The 17,471-nt window shown below is 41.3% G+C and overlaps 4 protein-coding genes across 9 annotated transcripts in view; 1 reads left to right on the top strand and 3 right to left on the bottom strand.

Moving 5' to 3' along the window:
• The window catches only part of HPS4 (Hermansky-Pudlak syndrome 4 protein), an 8,677-nt gene extending 3,122 nt beyond the window's left edge, over positions 1 to 5,555 (bottom strand). Inside the window, exons 1-4 of one of the 2 annotated variants that reach the window (XM_020961587.2) lie at positions 5,394 to 5,555; positions 481 to 715; positions 176 to 418; positions 27 to 121 (exon numbers count right to left, since the gene is read on the bottom strand). In XM_020961587.2, the coding sequence (XP_020817246.2) occupies positions 27 to 121; positions 176 to 418; positions 481 to 715; positions 5,394 to 5,404 (584 nt within the window). In that variant the 5' untranslated portion in view covers positions 5,405 to 5,555. Of the gene's footprint in view, positions 1 to 26; positions 122 to 175; positions 419 to 480; positions 716 to 827; positions 1,109 to 5,393 lie in introns of those variants that run through there. The other variant, XM_020961586.2, reaches the window with a different exon arrangement.
• Positions 1,837 to 2,869, bottom strand: LOC110190930 (uncharacterized). Its single transcript, XM_020961594.2, has 3 exons — positions 2,493 to 2,869; positions 2,324 to 2,442; positions 1,837 to 2,267 (listed from the first exon to the last, which is right to left on the bottom strand). Exons 1-3 carry the CDS (start codon positions 2,514 to 2,516, stop codon positions 2,045 to 2,047), a joined length of 366 nt encoding a protein of 121 aa, XP_020817253.2. The 5' UTR covers positions 2,517 to 2,869; the 3' UTR covers positions 1,837 to 2,044.
• LOC110190929 (uncharacterized) lies at positions 3,781 to 8,809 on the bottom strand. 2 transcript variants are annotated; one of them, XM_086831863.1, is made up of 4 exons: positions 8,697 to 8,809; positions 4,320 to 4,434; positions 4,134 to 4,255; positions 3,781 to 4,070 (listed from the first exon to the last, which is right to left on the bottom strand). In XM_086831863.1, exons 2-4 carry the CDS (start codon positions 4,353 to 4,355, stop codon positions 3,827 to 3,829), a joined length of 402 nt encoding a protein of 133 aa, XP_086687989.1. In that variant the 5' UTR covers positions 4,356 to 4,434; positions 8,697 to 8,809; the 3' UTR covers positions 3,781 to 3,826. The 2 variants fall into 2 exon arrangements, with proteins under 2 accessions (XP_086687989.1, XP_086687983.1); XM_086831857.1 differs by lacking the exon at positions 8,697 to 8,809 and having other exon boundaries at positions 4,320 to 5,323.
• On the top strand, positions 5,843 to 17,471 carry Sema1b (Semaphorin 1b). 4 transcript variants are annotated; one of them, XM_020961755.2, is made up of 7 exons: positions 5,843 to 6,023; positions 11,386 to 11,983; positions 12,285 to 12,378; positions 13,754 to 14,433; positions 14,501 to 15,517; positions 15,608 to 15,800; positions 15,865 to 17,471. In XM_020961755.2, the coding sequence occupies exons 2-7, from the start codon at positions 11,830 to 11,832 to the stop codon at positions 16,061 to 16,063; spliced, it is 2,337 nt and encodes a 778-aa protein (XP_020817414.2). In that variant the 5' UTR covers positions 5,843 to 6,023; positions 11,386 to 11,829; the 3' UTR covers positions 16,064 to 17,471. The 4 variants fall into 4 exon arrangements, with proteins under 4 accessions (XP_020817414.2, XP_020817412.2, XP_086687971.1 ...); XM_020961753.2 differs by having other exon boundaries at positions 5,922 to 6,096; XM_086831845.1 differs by having other exon boundaries at positions 5,922 to 6,541.

Here is a 17,471-nt window from a genome sequence, read left to right as displayed (position 1 = left end):
TAAAGCTTTTGAATTTGAATACTCACTTATTGTGATAGAGAATGGCTCCGCCTAGTATCCCTTTAGTCTGCTGACAACTCTGCAGCGTCTGTATGGCCTCCAAGAAGATGTGACTGGCGGTCTGTTAGAGGAAACTTAATTAATTATGAGTCAGCAGGCTAGAAGATTCACTCACCTTTGGCATGCGCAATCTGGGGACATTTTGGAATGTGTTGCCATTCCTTTGCAGCATCGGCAAATATGTCTCAAAGATGTGGTAGAGTTTCTCGCTGAGATTCCGACTATTCAATGCGGGTGGCAGGGCATATTGATCGTATAGAGTTTGCAGATCACGGTGGAAAAACTTGAGCAGGGAACTAAGCAGCTCGGCGCGGTGTTCCAGGAGTTCATCGCCTATATTCCGATCAGTGCCAACAGCCTTAAAGAATAAAATTTGAAATTAAATAGAGTTTGAAATAATAAATAGAGAAAAGTTATTACCAAAGTGAAACGTCCAAACTCCTTTAGCACAAACTTTCCATTCTGCAGAGCCAGGATACGCGGCTTGAAGAAGCAATCTTTGAGGAAGTACGAAGTGCCCATCAGCTGCCCGCACAAGGCCACCTTTTGGGTGTCTGAAACCCAACTGGGATGGAAGTATAGCACAGCCGCTATGGGATCATCGGCTTCATCCTGCAGACACTCTGTGTCGTAGACGAACACGATCATAGTCTCCCTGTAAATAGGCAAAATGGGAAAACAAATTAAGAGAGAACAAATCGATAGATTCAAGTAACTTTCACATAGAAATCTATTATAATTGCCCCTCTGATTTTCACTGTATCAACCTTTCGCTGAGAAGTAATGGCTGCTGTTGCTTCTGTTGCAGCTGCTGCCATCGCTTGTGTCTGGACTTCCGCCAGTCCCGAAACATTGTTCCACAAGAGATTCCGAAATCCAACAGCTTTCGAGTTTAGAGGTGCATCGTCGTGGTGGCCGCTTATCACATTCCGACGAGTGAACGCTGATTCTGATAAGTCAACAAGCCAATACCGCCACACAATGCCAACTGTCTGATGTCTGATGTGGCCCAGCTGCCTGACTGAAGTATATATTTAGTAGGTAGTACCTAAAATATGTGATATGGGAGAGCGTGCCGAGCGACGTGATTAGAATGCTGCTCACGCCAAAGGTGAGAGCACGAGCGCAGGTGAGTAAAGGCTAGAAAGCGTCGAGGTTTTCTCCATCGCTGCGGTTGAGCGGGCTTACGAGTCGTATACGTAATATAAGCATGAAACTGGGAGCCACTCAATGTCAATTGTATTGATTACAATTTGAGAGTTAAGTTAAGGTTGTGCTTAGTGACCTTTATACATACATTTTAAGAGCTGTTTAAAGGCAAATTTCTTTGTTTTTTAGTTATTCTTTATTATTATCATTTATTGCGTTTTTAAATACAGGTTTTCTTGGGCAGTATTATTCTTTAAGAAGTAATGGAAGGGCATCACTATATTCGACAAATTTGTATATGAATTTACCAGGAATCTACAGTGACGCCCTTGGTTTGACGATGCGGCACTAGCCATAAAACCGAATCCGGCACGGAAGTGGTTGCCCAACTTTCACATAAAAAAAACTATCAGGAATAACTACAACCGAAATGTTAGAAACAGCTTTAGAATATAGATATATATGAAACATACCATGCTAAATAACTTACGAGCAGACATGTTGATCTGCTGACATTCGCCTTGAGACTGGAAATAGATCTTGGCAAGATACGCATGCCTAAAAAATCAAAAACGAGTCTAAAACTGGCTAAAACTTATTATAAAAACAAATAAACCAACATTCTGGTTTCTTAAATTTTTTAAAGTCAGGGTTTATTATTGTTTTGCAAATTATTTCACCAACTCAACACTTTAAAATTCAGAAGAAATACATATAAGTAAGAAGTACTATGGTCTGAAATGATATTGAAAACTTTTAACATTGCATACAATTGAGTTGAAAATAAAGCACGTTTTTCTCGTAATTAGAAATATTTTCTGATGGTCTTTAGTTTTTAACCAGCTATAGTTTTCAAGACGGCCGGTGGTAGATGTTGAACCTGATTAATTTGTTCGGAGTAGCTATACTTGGCCACATAGCCATTGGGTCCGGCTTCATAGGTGACCAGCAGGTATTTGGAGCCCGGAAAGGGTTGTCCGAAGCTACCTCTGACCAGAAGCTGGCCAGGAGCAATCTCTTCAACGGTCTCCTCACGTCCCGTTCCATCTACATCGATCCTAGAAGATATGGAGTTGCTCTCTGTTTTTGTTCACTATTTATTACATTTATTTACCTGAGGTAATATTTATTATCGGAAGGCACTAAGATAACACCATTATCATTAATGTTTGGCACATGGAGACCAGATGTGGCTGCCGAAATTGCCCGATTTAGAAGCAGAATCAAAAGCACCTAAAGCTGGTATTGTTTTAAATACATCAAAGAGACGCTGGCCAACTCACAGTGCTAAATATTTTCACAGACATTGTGATGATGATCTTACGAAGGCTGCTCGGCGACTGAAAATTTTAGAAGACTATTCAAGTCGAAGCTAAGGCTAAACACTAATCGATACAAGTTTTAAACTGGAAGCGTTAATAAACCATAAAAAAGAAACAACCAAGCTTTTGCTGGTTTACTGAACAAACTTTTATAGAAAATCCAGATTATTACCTTGACTAGACATTTGGGCGATGCTGAAGAATATTTCTTATTGGTAAATTAATTCAATATTATCGAATATTGGGAAGAAGTCCCTTGTTATCTATTAAGCTATAACACTGTAGTGCTAGTAGCTTTACTTTGTTTAATTTTAATAAAAACTTAAGTTAGGGAAAGGCTTACTCGTACCATATCCTTATTGTTTAAATTCATATTTCCAAGTTTATGAATTATCCCTTCAGGGTATTATAATTTCAGTCAGAAGCTTGAAATGTAGTGAAGGAGTCATTAATAATCCCATAAATCATATATATTCTTTATCGGCATTAACAGGCGAATCTTTCTAGGCATGTAGGAAAGATTATACATTTTTTCCAATTTTTTCCAAATTTTATAAGGGGTTGAAATGGCCAAAAATTTGACAAAAATGTTAATTTTTTTACATTTTAAATGAAGTATGCAGATTTATTAGCCTAATAAAAACTAGCATAGAACAGCTTTCCGAATTGAAATCAATGCATTTTTGGCTTAGTTATGAGATTTGGAAAACTACAATTTTGCCAAAAAAAATTATCATATTAAAATGTTGATCTAAAGTCCTTATAATGGACATGTTTTGGGTATCCTTGATGAAGGAGCCATTTCCGACCCTATAAATCATATATATTCTTGATCAGAATCAAAATCCGAGTCGATCTAGGCGTGTTTGGAAGAAAATATTTTTTATTTTTTTTTTTCAATTTTTTCAAAAATTTTTAAGGGTTTAAAATTGGCAAAAATTTCACAAAAAATTTTAAATTTTAAAATTTTTTGATTGAGTAAGCAGATTTATTAGCCTAATAAAAACTAATATGGGAACGCTTTCCGAATTAAAATTAATGCTTTTTTGACCAAGTTATGAAATTTTTAAACTTTCATTAATTGACCAAATTGCTATATACAAATATTAATAATATCGACTCAAAAAATGGAATAATAATTTCAGTTGTAACGCTGTAAAGGAGTCATTTCCGACCCTATAAATCATATATATATTCTAGATCAGCATTAACGGGCAAATCTTTTTAGGCATATAGAAAGTATAATAAATTTTTCAAAATTTTATTTTATTTTATTTTATAAAAACTACTAAAGCTCATCCAGTGGCCGTTTTTAGGGCATTTGCACTAAGAAACAGAGGAAATTGGGGCGGCGGAGTCGGCGGTCCCTTGCCATAGCTATACTTTGCCACGTAACCATTGGGACCTGCCTCATAGGTGACCACAAGATGGGCACCATGATCCTCGTAGGGCTGATTGATCACTCCAGTAACCTGCAAGTGACCGGCTTCGTTCTGTTTCACCGTCTCCTGGCGAATGCTTCCACCCGGCTGCTCGATTCTGCGACGGAAATATAATTCCTCAAGGTGAAATCTAAACAGACCGAAGATTGACTCAAACTACCTGAGAAAGTACTCCTGGTTGAGGGGCTCCAGCTGGAAGCCATTGGTACGGATGTGTGGCACCAAAGTGGGCGAGTTCTGTGGCGCCGCGGAGGCCAAGTTAACAAGGAGAATAGCGAACAGCTAAGAGCATAGTATATAATTGGTCATAATTTATGCACTTTCTTTGCGAATTTCTATCACTCACCGCGGAAACAAGCGAACCAGGAGGAGAACGAGACATGATGACCTGTCTATGGTTGAACGAAAACTATCTAAGCCCGCGACCGATGCCTCATCATCGAGCCCAAAACAAAGGCTGGCTTAATTAAGAAGCAAACAAGTTTTGACTCAAGCGATGTTGAGATACCAAAGTACAAAAAAATGGCACTTCAGTCCACCTACTAAATCGGCGAGCTTTTTACATATGAGTGCAAAAATTCCCAAGCAGGGATTGAGTTAGGGAAGACAATTAAATTGACAGACCCAGCGAAAACCAGTTGCCAGCCTTCGAGCTGACAATTTACTTGGTTCAAATTAATTTACATCATGATGCTCACTATTCAATGCATTCATGCTATAAAATAAGCTTGTCATGATTGCTATTAAATGAAACACCTGCGGGGAGTTCCCAAGTTATTATTTAACAGTTGCTACGTGAGATAGCTTTATGCGGGGAATCTTTCAAAAGAATACAACTCAAAGGTTTTTGACCTTAGAACCAGGAATTAATTATAGGTCATAGAAGAGGAGTAAACAAAACATATACATTGCCGCTAATGAATACCACAAATACCAATCCTTCATTGTCTTGCAAACTTCTGTCTGAAACTATAATACCCAGCCAGGGTAAACTGACTTTAATAAATTGTAATTAATTGACTATTTGTTATAAAGTAATGTCTTGATAGCAAAACTTTTGATTTATGAATGGTCTTTCTATATCTATTATAATCTCCAGGTAAACCTTAATCACAGCCTAAAGTTTCTCCATTAACCGGTTACATCTACCGTTTGAACTCTTGCCATTTGATAAATTTCACCGCTCTTATCGGGGAATCAATACTTTCCTCGCCTGGCTCTGCTTCCTACGCTGATTGTGTATGTGAATGCGAATTAGCTGGTGGGCGAAGGGGGAGGAGGGGCCGGAGGCTGCAGCTCAAAACAAACACAAAAATACCCTCACATACACAACGCGCCGCCCACACAAACACACACACTTGCAGATGACCCAAGAAGAAGTTTTTCCATTGCTATCTAGCGTTATCACTGCTGCACTTACTTGGTAGCCATGGTGTATTGCACTGTCAGCTCGTTGGCCTAGTCGGGAAATTATTGCACTTAATTTTCACTGCACTTCATTTATTTTCATTTTCATTTTGGTGATTTGCGTGTTTCGCGTAGGGCTGTTGTATATCAAACTATCAATAAATCGATAGTCTATATCGTGATATTCTGTTCGTGCAAACATCGATTAATCGATACTTCGATACTACGATACGATATTTAAAATTTTACACCTTACACGTCTAGATAGCAATTATACACGCTTACAGATACATGAGGTAAAATTCTCGCCCTCGGTGTCGAATCCTCATGTAGAAAGTAAAATGCATTAACAGATTTGCGCCAATAATACTGTTTTTAAAAATACCAAAACCCACGTCTGAGCAACTTTTGTGTTTAGTATTTATTTATTTTGCAATCGATGTTTTCATCGATACATCAACCAGTAGGTAGTGTGACCAGCTTCCGCAAAGACGAAAAATCTCGTTTTTCTCTGGCTTATGGTATTTATGTGTGCCACGGCAACATTGTTTTTGCAGCTATACACATCGACGGCCATTTTCGTGTTTTTTCCGTGTTTTCGCTCTTAGTTTAATCGTTTATTTAAATGTTTTAATGAGTTTTGGTGAGTCAAGGAGTTGGTCAAAGGCCAGCTGATAGAGTGCAACGTTGAGGAACTGTGATTATCGAGTGGAAAAGTTAGTAAAACTGTGATTTAAAAGTGATCCCCCGCACAGCGTCTCTCGCGTCCAGGCAACAACAACACACACCCAAAGAGCGACGCACAGGGAATATATAAAAGCAACAAACAGGTTTTCATTGTGTACAGACGTGTGTTAGTCCCATCTCGCTCGCTCCTTAATTTATGCTCATGCAGCGACAACAACAACAACTGTGGCGTACATATCTATATAAACAAACCAAGCCAACATAAGAAACAAGTAATACAAGAAAATAAATCGTCGACGTGAGTGAGTGTGTGTGTGTGTGTGTGAATGCTGTAAACAGCAGCCAAAGTGGTAAAGTGGTAAAGCCAACTCGGCGGTGGCCAAGCAAGCAAGTCGAAAGAGACGACGGATAATAAGAAGCATAAGGCAAAGAGTGCTGTTGGCCAGCTTAGAAGTGACGCGTAGCTAGCTACAGGTGAATATCGGACTTGTTTTTCGAGCGAGCCGAGGCGGTGGTTGGTTTAGACTTTGGAGCAACAGTAAAAAACGGGTTCGATGCCCAAAAGAAAACAGAATCCAATAAATTAGCAGCCTAATCAATTTACCACCGAGCTGTAACGGTAAAGCCAAAATGGAGTTGCATTTAAATATTCCAGCTAGCACTCGGCGCGCGTTCCCGATTTTCCAGTCTTCCCCTAAGCAGGCAGCTTCCAAGTGCGTTTTCCCCCAGCTCAAGTGTGGAAAAAGTGGAACGCGTCCCACTAAACCCCACCGCTGCAGTGCCGCCTGTCCGAAATTTGTGTCTGTGCATCGATTAACACAGAGTAGTGTGTGGAGCCACCGAAATGGAGTTACTCCCACATTTTTGTGCCTTGTTGTGCATTGTGTTTTGTGAATGAAAACCCAAAAAACTTGTCGCGCCATATTAACACCTACAGTTTTCACAGTTCAGAAGACACAACACCAAACAGTTGAATCATCTATTTGCTACGCTTCCAGTCAAAAACTATAGCGAACTGGTTGCTCCAAATGAATCACCAAAGACATCGGAAGTCCGGTGATTATTTTGTGCCCACAACTCGTATTGTTTTTTTTTTTTTTCGATAAGTATGGAAAATAATAAGAACAGTGCAATGAACCGCTTCTGCTTCAGTTGTCGCCGTTGGGGATAAGCGAAAGGAAAACAAAGGCAGAACCCATTCAGAATTGATTATAAATTCATAAACAAAAAAATATGCATATTGCCATTACATCAGTTCGGAGTCCGAGTCCAAGCTTCGTCGCCATTCAATCAGTGGCAGCCAGTGGGGCTCCAAAAGGCAACATCGGCTTGAGCATTGGCGTATCCACTCCACGCCACTCGAATCCACCTGTTGCCACTCGTTTCGACTTAATGAAAACGCCCACGGACCCCGAAACGGGTTATACAGTGGCACTTGGCTTGAAGTGACCGTTGTTAGAAGTACTTTGACAGTTAAATATATAGTATTTATTTAATAAGAACTATAAACATCATTTAATTCGTTTGAATTCTATATTATAAACAAGTTTGAAGTTTTAATTTAATTTTTCCCCATCTTAAACTCTCTAAAAAACAGCGTATTTCCCTAAAGACGATTTTAATGCTGTAAAAGTTCAATAATTAATGTCAATATATAATTTCTTTATTTCTTTATGACATTTCATGCCATTTAAGAGTCATAAAAACATTGTAAAGTTCATTGTTTCTCCCCTTTAGAGCACGCAATTTCGCTGAAAACAAGTTTAAAGTTGTAATTTCACATGCTACCTGTCTGCCTGTCTGGGAAAATTTCGCTAATTTTCTTCACAAGCAAGTAAAAGAGCTGCAATAATGAAAGCTTTACAGAATATGAGACTTCATTAAAATAATAAACGTGGGCTTTTGCTCTCAGACTCGTAAAGTAAATGGGAAATATGCACGAGTTCGTAACAAGACCAGAGATTATTTAGGACCTTAAGAAGTAACCAGTTGCATTCGATACTTAGTAGTAGCACTAACTAAGTTACCACTGTACTCAGTAGGGCGTCCTGCTGTGGGCGTATGATTGCAAGCGGTGTATATCTAATAACTACACGCTTAAATCCATTTCGGTTTGATCACGTATGCTGTAAGACAAACTACCAGTTTTTTTCACTCTCTTCTCTTTCACCTAACCGAAAAGAAAAGGTATCTCGATTTAACACGTTCTTTGTGGGCTTCCCACACGCAGGCCAAAAACACACAAAAGATTGAGTAGAAGTGTCAAACGTGACATACTTTTCACCCTTATCGCGATGTGAGGCTGTTATCGCTAGGCTCTCCAGACTGTCCCGCTTATCAGTTATCGTTAGAAGAGGTAGACGGGCGGGCGAACGGATGGGTGGTGTAACCTATAGCCGTTAGAGACTCCCAAAAAATAGTGGCACACACATTCGGTAACTTGATCTCAAATTTGAGCTCATTAACGCAACGACGCCAGACGGCCAGTAGTAATAATTGTATCTGTATTTTTATGGGACTGCCAGAAGCGGAACGGACTTCCTGGCATTGAACCCGAGAGTGTGTGTGGCTTGTGAAACATGAGAACACCACACAACCACCACACAACAACTAAAAAATGAAAACTTACGAAAAAGCCGCCTTTATTTTCGCCACCACGAAATGCGAATGCCCTTGTTTGAATTTCCAGACATTGCAACAGGGTTGAGATATAATATTACACAAGTTGACAGCTTTAGTTTGAAATATTCTATTAGTATTTTAAGGTTGTCAGATTTGTTTCTAGCCTAAAACAATTAGTTTCTCAACAGAGTATTTGTAAAGTAATCTGACTTTGAACCTATCTTACCCAGCACTTCACCTTTAATTACTTTCAAACTAAGCCAATTCGGTCATAGAACTAGGGCGCCTAAAAACACACACACACACACACACAGGAAAATAGGTGTTAATTACGTTTTTCCCATATTTTTTGAATGACTGACTATTTTTGGTGAGGGTTTTCTGGTCTTTTAACACCTTAAAAGCAGCTACTCTTGTACCCAACTTGGCGGGCAGTACCATTCGCCGATTTCTCCGCTTTAGTAAGCCGCGAAAAAACGAATGATAAATTGTGCCGCTCCAAGAGGGTATTCAAATGTAATTTATATTATTTATTAATGCACTTTTATGGCATTTCTCATACGTGTTCTTGAGGCTAGCCATCCATCCATCCAACCCCTATAATTTGAGGGCATTAATGCGACCAGCCAAGAGATGGGCCGCAGGTCACTTGACCTGTGACTCGAGACTCTGGCGGTGACGGCAGTGACGGCGGCTGAGCCGTGAAAAAACCTTCGCTTAGGAAAACGTACGAGTTCGAGTAAGACGATACCATACCCACCACCACGAATCACCGACCTGGCCGACTTCATTGAGCGAAACAACAAGTAGTTGCGTTGCCGTTGCCGTTGCCACCGACCTTCAATTGGCCAATAAAGCAATTTATCGGAGATCCCATCCGATCACTAGGTAAAAGTTGTCCATGTGTAACCCACCGACTTTTTTGGGTGCGTGAGAAACTCTACAAAGTCTTGAGAAAAATACAGAAACCTGAAAACCCGCATGGAAATTACGTGTGTATGTGAATGAGGAAAACACACACCTATGTGTGTATGTATGCATGTATATGCTCCTATGTCCGGTGTTTGCCGCCGCGGGGGAAATAAAAAGTCAGAGGGAGACGGACGCGGCACGTCCTGAAAATCGGAGTAGCGGAAAGGTAAATGATTTCATTGGGAAATTGGCGGAAAATACCGCACGTGATTCCCAACAAAGGCAGGAAAACCAGGCTAGCTGGCCGTGCCCATGAGTCATGGCCGAAACAACACGACATGTTAGAGCCTAGAGTTAGGACGTGAAGGAGGATTGGATACAGTCAGGCTTCGTTTCGGGTTCCTATCTATCAGTAAAACCAACATCTGGAAGTCTTGAGATGCACGCTGAAAGACAACTCTTAAGGTGTATCTTTTATGGCCCTTTCTAGCAATCCTTATCATTATCACCTCTTTGTGAAAGTAAAATAAAAAAAAGGTGTCGTCGTAAAGATAGTTTAGCATGTCAGACAATGGGTTTTATCTTCAGTATCTTTCTTAATTTTCTATACAGTTTAGTTACTGAATTGTATCTTTACAATTTTAGAATCAAGTTTTCTAAGGTTAAATTTTATAGGTTTAACAGTCTATATCGAATCTACCATTTATTTTCCCGAAAAAATACTTGTTTATCTTACGAAAAAAAACCATTAAATGCAAAAAATAGCTTAAAAGCAATACGTCAAGGTTCTGTTTGATCTGTAGGAACACAAAGAATGAATGTTTTTGGCAAATAAAATTGTTAATTTACACTTTACGTTTCTGTATCTGTTTTTTTTTTGTGTTTTATGACTTGTTTTTAGACACTATAATATACATTTTCGACTCTCTAAAAACCTTAGAACCCCAAAATTCGACGGCTTTAAAAGTTCAAAGTTCGACCTCTTGTGGCAGTTAAGTGTGCGTGAAGATTCGATGATAAAGACCGAGTTTTCCCCTCAATTTGAGTGCTCCCTGTTCTTGCATGTGTGTTCCCACCTAGGGAGGTTTTCCTGTAAGAGCAGCTAGAGGGAGAGAGAGGAGAGAAGAGAGAGCTCGGAACTAGGGATAATGGCCAGAGCTATTGTTCCCTCGGCGTCGGTCGGCGAGGGTTTGTCGAGCAGTTGCTATCAAATCGTGGGCGGGTGCTCTGCGCTGTTTGCTATTCGCATTTCGAGCTCATTTCGGTTGTGTATGGTTTAGTGTTTAGTGCTCATCGAGTCTAGCCCACGTTCGGTTCGCGGTCCGCTGGCCAAATTCAACAAGAAATACAAAACATAAACACGGCTAAGCCGGAAAGAGGGAAGAAAGTGTGCAGAATTCACAAGTAGCCGCCACGAACTCGGTTATATAAGTGGAAATTAATTATCTGATTCGGTAATAAAGGCAGGGGAAACCCGCAAATAAAGCAAACAAATTTATGATGCTGCGAATTATAATAATAATAATAAAATAAAACATGATTGCTGTGCGCAAATGATGGCCTCAAATTAATACATATTCAGGGTCTAGCTTTATTAAGTGTCAAAAAAATACCTGATTGCCGGGTGCTACGTGTGATAAATGCCTTTTGCTAAACTTACATTTTGTCGAGTTCGATTGCTATACACTATAGACTATAAACTTATGAGCCAAGAACCGTACTGGTTCACTTGAGAATTGATATAATTTCTAACACACCTTTCCACAACCCGTCTTCGATTGCAGGTTTTGCGTTTTCCTTTTCGCCAGTGCCGCCGCGCCAGCTAATTGCATTAAAATAAAACCAACAAGTTTCTTGTAGTGGCTGTAAATTATTATTGTGTCGTTGTCGCTGACACTCAGATGCTGAAGCAGAAACAGCAGCAGCAACAGCAACAGCAGCAGCGGCAATAACACCAGTAATCAGCACAACTATCGGTGGCGACAATGGCAGACATCAGACATGGCAATGCAAGGCGTCAGTGATTAAAACCAGTCGGAGAGAGGCCAGCAGCCAAGCAGCCAAGCAGCCAGGCCAGTTTGGAGTGCCGTGCCAGCAGTCAGCCAGCAGCCCAGCCGCAGTGGCACCACCAATAGCAATAGCAAACCAGCAGCAAACCCAGAGAGCTGCTGAATCATCAGAACTTGGAGGAGTAATTGTTTTCCATCTGCAAAAAAACGACAGACAAAATGAGCTCAACGGGGAGCCCAATAAGCCGCAGGCAGATCGGATTGATTTTACCTATAAACCTGCTGCTGCTGCTGAATATCATGATGATCTGCACCTTGCTGCCACTCATCGCGAACGCTTGGATGCCCGATGTGCGACCTGATTTGCAAACAAGTACGTACCAAGAGACCAGGCCCAGGCCCAAGTCTTCTCCATCTAACAATTATTTATTTATTTGTGTCACTCGTTTTCTGTGCTCTTTTTGTTGCTGGTTTATCAATGGCAAGCTCTGCTTTTCCAAGCTCTGCTTATCGTGCGGAATTTTCGCCAAGCCAGCAGCAAATTGGCGTTTCCTCTCTGGAGCGAGTTAAACAGAACTTAAGACTATACTGAATTATGAGGAATCCCGGGAGCCGGAGATTGTATAACTAACATTTCAACCTCTCACTTTGTTTTCTTGTTAATTCTCTTGCAGAACCCGACAAAGTTTTGGCCCATTTTACTGGCAACACAACGGACTATTTTAAGATTTTGGACCACAACGATGAAAGTGTGCTAGTTGGTGCCAAGTGAGTGTATTTCATTGTTACCTTTTACGATTCCTCCCAGGCCAATAAAACAAAAGTTTGTTTGCTGCTACCTGTGCTCTGCCAGCACAAATAAACTTGGCACGATCCCGCTTAAATATTTATAAAAACATGTTCGATTCGCGGAATAATTAACGCGCCATTGGCATTACGTTACGTTGTTGCTAGAGGCAAGTGCCAATCCAGCATTTCTCATCCGCTTTCCTGGAAGCTGCCGTGATTTGGCATTGACCAGACCCCGGAGATATTTAACTTTTCCCTAGATGTGTTCCTATATGTATATAATATTATTTTCCATCTTTAATTCAGCATTTTATCACGCTGCCCCACAGTCTGGCGGATATTTATGGTCACAGAATAATATAGATTTGCAATGAGCCTTTTTGAATGCATCATTGTGTGTCGATAAGAGCTCATGAATAAACATTTCACTGCGAAAATTATTCATACACTCTCGCTGAGTGCAAACGCCCCTTTTGACTAATGCCCAGTTATCGCAGATCTGAAATGGACCGACTAATTCGAACCAGCTTTCGATCTATCATATTTTCCCAGCCACCAGACTTGGTGGTGCCATAAACAACATTCAAACACACATGTGCAACAAATTAGCAGCCCCAGTAATTAGCCACTTTAAACACAGAATTATACAATTGTATACAAGTTCTAATTATTTGCACAAAAAGCAACCTTGAGATGTATGATTGTGTATGGACAGCTGCGGCCAAAATAATAGCACACCTTGTGCGCTGCTCTTGAAAAGCGCTGAAACAACGCCGCTGATGGCAAATAAAGAAATAATAAAAATAAAAGCCAAGGCTTGGAATGCGCCAATGGAAAACATGTTGTGTTTAAAAATCGTAAAACATGTTTATTAAGCGTTATGTTTACTTTTTTTAGCCGTTTTTGAAGACCTCACCTCTTTTTTAAATAATTTGTTAAATGAGTCAGTGGAGATTATTGCTGATAGTAAAAGGGAAAATAAATTTTCAAGGGTTTTATAGTTTTATTTTTTTTTTATAATTATATATTATATCAAGTGCAGGTAGGTGAAGGATTTATATAGGAGTTGACTATCACTAACAAGATCCTATATCATAAAATTGTAAATTCAAGGGAGAGTTATAATAATGTTACTATTGCTATGACCGCCACTGCTTATAATTTTCTGTGTTCCTGGCACGAAGCAGCTCTCTCCCCCTCATCATACAAAATGCTTTTTGGTCGTTTTGGCTTTATTTCTGGTCAGCCGCACTTGGCGGGCTTCCATTTTGGCATTCTGGGCAGGCACACGCCATCAGCGAATTAATTCCCGACTTGTGCTAATTCAATTGTTCTCCATATCTTGTTTTTGCAGGGACGTCATCTACAATGTGAGCCTGCACGGCCTGCGGGAGATTGGGCGCTTGGAGTGGAGCAGCTCGGACGCTGACCAGCAGCTGTGCACGCTGAAGGGGAAGAAGGATCGGGATTGCCACAACTACCTGCGCGTGTTTGCACGTAGGGCCAATGGCGAGGTGCTCATCTGTGGCACCAATTCGTACAAGCCCCGCTGTCGTCATTACACGCCGATGGAAGCGTCAGCCGAGGATGGCGGACACGCCCAAGCCCACGCCATGCGCTACGAAGTTAGCCGCGATGTGGAGGCCCAGGGCCTGTGCCCCTACAGTCCCGCCCACAATAGCACCTACGCCTTTGCCGATGGTCAGTTGTACAGTGCCACCGTGGCGGACTTCTCTGGCGGCGATCCCCTCATCTACAGGGAGAGCCTGCGCACCGAACAATATGATCTCAAGCAGCTCAACCAGCCGGACTTTGTCGGTGCCATCGAGAAGAACGGCTACGTTCTGTTCTTCTTCCGCGAGCTGTCAATGGAGTTTATGAACTTTGGCAAGGCCGTCTACTCCCGGGTGGCCAGAGTCTGCAAAAACGATCGAGGCGGACCCTACAACCACGGCAAGAGCTGGACTTCCTTCCTAAAGGCACGCCTCAACTGCTCAGTGCCCGGGGAGTTCCCTTTCTACTTTGACGAAATCCGTAAGTTTTACTTACAAAGAAGAGAAGAAAAAGACCAAGATTAATCCACATTCTTTCACTTTTGTAGAGGCCATTAGTCCGGTGGTTGAGAGTGGAAGCAAGTCGCTGGTCTATGCCGTCTTTACCACCTCGGTGAATGCCATTCCCGGCTCGGCCGTCTGCGCGTTCAACCTAGATGACATCCTGGCCGCCTTCGATGGTGACTTCAAGTCCCAAAAGGATTCACAATCCCATTGGCTGCCGGTGGAGCGAGAGCAGGTACCCAAGCCTCGACCTGGACAATGTGTAGAGGACTCCCGCACCCAGAGCAGCATCGCGGTGAACTTTATCAAGACCCATCCGCTGATGGAGGACTCTGTGGCCGCAGCCCACGGACGTCCGCTGATGACCAAGGTCAATCTGCATCATCGGCTCACCGCTATTGCAGTGGACCCGCAGATCAAGTCGCTGAGCGGCACCCACTACGATGTGATTTACAGTGGTACCGACGACGGCAAGGTGACCAAGTTTATAAACATTGTGACCACGCACCAGAACTCGACGGTGGATCGCCTGAAGACAGTGGTTATCTCGGAAATGCAAGTGCTGCCGCTGGGAACACCGGTCAGGGAATTGGTGATCTCCTCCAAGAAGAATACCCTGGTGGTGGTCAGTGATGGCAGCCTTGTCAGTGTGCCCCTTCACCACTGTACCCTGATTGTGGACTGCCTGGGATGTCTAAGCCTGCAGGATCCGATCTGCGCCTGGGATTTGCAGACGCACGAGTGCAAAAATCTGGCCACCAGTCAGCACAAGTTCGGAACCAAGACCTACCTGCAGAGCCTGAACACCACAAAGAAGGCTGCGGCATCGCTGTGCCCACATATTCCGCGCGACGGACAGGGAGGCGGCGAAACCGTGAGCTTTGTTACCATGGCCCCAACGCCGACTGAGGAGCAGAAGCTCTTGTACTCCAACGTGGGAGCTTCGTCGTCAGGCAGCCAGCCCAGCTTGGAGCAGCAGCCAACGGGGGGCGATGACTTTGGCCTTAACAAGATCACGCTTACGTCCATGGATCCCGATGACATTATGCCCAATCTAAATGGTTAGTAGTCGGTTATATTAGTGTTCCTAAATACAGTATCAATATATCACCTTATCCCTCTCTAAAATCCCTTTCTATATTCTCTATTAGATCCCCAGAAATCAACAGCCAGTGTGGATGAAATCCGACAAGCTTCCAGTCTCAGCTTCATGGTCCTCACAGTCATCGTTTTCTTTACCTTCCTGGTGGGCGGCACTGTGGGCGTAATGTGTGTCAAGGCCAGGAACTGTCTAATGGAGGCTCAAATGGACGAAAGTCATCGCAATCATTTTGGCAAGCCAATGTGAGTTAACCCTCAAGTCGGACCCACCTGCAAGAATTCGCTAATTAAATGATTTCCTCCACAGACAATTTAAGCACCAGAACACTGGCAAGGATATCAATCTGCTGATGGGGTCCAATCCCTACACCACAACACAGAAAACACCCAATCTGGATCTGGAAAAGGATCGCAGTCACGAGTGCAAGAACTCAACGGAACATTTGGAAAAGGAGCTGCCCTGCAAGACGTCCACGCTGACGAAAGTAAAGCGCACGTACATCTAGTGGGCAGGGGCAGCGCCACACCCTGCAAAATTAGTCGAATTTCTATATACTCTAAAAACATATTTTCGTTGTTTATGTTGCTGTTAGTTATAGTACAACACCCCCACCCGATCCCGCGAATGAAGTAGACAACAGTGTGTTGCAGATGCGTTTGAAACGCAGCTGAGGAGGAGAAGATCGCCTGTTGCACCTTTTTTTTACGTTAGCTTGTATTGTAATTTTAGTTTGATGTAAAATTTGTATAAGTTTCGTTTAAATTTAGTTAAATTTATTGACAACACAGTGCGCGGGCATCTAAGCATTCCGCGTTCCGAATTGGAATCGAATATGTCGCCTCCCTTCCCCCTTATATATATACATATATGTGTATTCAGTAAGCGCAAATATTAGAGCTGTACAAATTTACACATATCACATATCATACACACCGAGTTATCGAACCCGAATCCGAACAGCTCTCGAAATTCAATCGAATAATTGAACAAGTATTTTGTTAGACTGAATGACTACTTTTTTCTACACACGAGTTTGTTTTTTGGCCGAGAGAACTAACAGAATGCGAACGGTCTTAAAAGGCCCCAAGCTAACAAAAGCGTAAAATTGTATCTAACATAGTAAGCTCAATAAGGAATTGAATTTAGAATGTAATTAATAGTACGAACTAGACTAAGGAACGAACAAAACTTCTATGAGGCTGTTTCGATATGAACTGACACCGCAGCCCAACAACGCACAATACGGAAATAAACAAGAATAAGATTTATATACAAAAACCCATAAAAAAACATCAAGCCTTATGAAATAGTAGAAAATCGTGTGTCGAATCCTTAGGCCTTAAATCTAAACGTGTAAGCTTTGCGTACGGAAAAAAAAGCTTGAGCTTGGCATTTTAATATTTTTATGTTACATTTAAGCTGTTGTCCGTCCCGCTGAATATGAGGAAGTTGCATAAATACAATGTACAATGGCAATTTTTAAATTTAAAACGTGTAAAATGCAATTTTCAACGTAATTAATATATATATATTTTTCTAATAATCTAATCTTAAGAAAAGAAAAAAGCTACACATACAAAATATTTTTAAAAATCTTACAAAAAAAGAAAAATTAACATAAAGAAAAAATTCTCATATTGTGATAGATTTTATTGAAATTTTTATAATGATGAAATGATATGCCTTTTGGTTGAAAAACAATGATATATATGAACAGAGAGAGTCTGAATTGCATGCATGATAATATTGTGTAGGAAAGGGTCTTCCGTTCTCGGAGGATCAGGAACCGTGGAGAACCATAAAACCCCAAGTGGAGTGTAGTTTTTTATTATTGTGTATGTCTTGTATTGTGTATATTGTTGTATACATCCGATAAGCAATTCGAAAATTTAATAAAATCGTCATTTTTCATA

This window comes from Drosophila serrata, unplaced genomic scaffold (assembly GCF_035046125.1).
Source record: "Drosophila serrata isolate PLE 108 unplaced genomic scaffold, ASM3504612v1 contig_26, whole genome shotgun sequence".
Lineage (NCBI taxonomy): Eukaryota > Metazoa > Arthropoda > Insecta > Diptera > Drosophilidae > Drosophila > Drosophila serrata.
The sequence above is the reverse complement of the archived record's forward strand: the minus strand, read 5'-3'. Positions and strand labels throughout refer to the sequence as shown.

Excerpts from the sequence above, each read along its gene's own strand:
- LOC110190929 (XM_086831863.1), bottom strand. The coding sequence starts at position 4,355 with ATGTCTCGTTCTCCTCCTGGTTCGCTTGTTTCCGCG. Across the intron at positions 4,256-4,319 it reads CTGGTTCGCTTGTTTCCGCG|CTGTTCGCTATTCTCCTTGT; the intron begins GTGAGTGATAGA and ends CTATGCTCTTAG. Across the intron at positions 4,071-4,133 it reads AACCAGGAGTACTTTCTCAG|AATCGAGCAGCCGGGTGGAA; the intron begins GTAGTTTGAGTC and ends TTTCCGTCGCAG.
- Sema1b (XM_020961755.2), top strand. The coding sequence starts at position 11,830 with ATGAGCTCAACGGGGAGCCCAATAAGCCGCAGGCAGATCGGATTGATT. Across the intron at positions 11,984-12,284 it reads GCGACCTGATTTGCAAACAA|AACCCGACAAAGTTTTGGCC; the intron begins GTACGTACCAAG and ends ATTCTCTTGCAG. Across the intron at positions 15,518-15,607 it reads CATTATGCCCAATCTAAATG|ATCCCCAGAAATCAACAGCC; the intron begins GTTAGTAGTCGG and ends ATTCTCTATTAG.
- LOC110190930 (XM_020961594.2), bottom strand. The coding sequence starts at position 2,516 with ATGTCTGTGAAAATATTTAGCACT. Across the intron at positions 2,443-2,492 it reads CTGTGAAAATATTTAGCACT|GTGCTTTTGATTCTGCTTCT; the intron begins GTGAGTTGGCCA and ends TACCAGCTTTAG. Across the intron at positions 2,268-2,323 it reads GATAATAAATATTACCTCAG|GATCGATGTAGATGGAACGG; the intron begins GTAAATAAATGT and ends CATATCTTCTAG.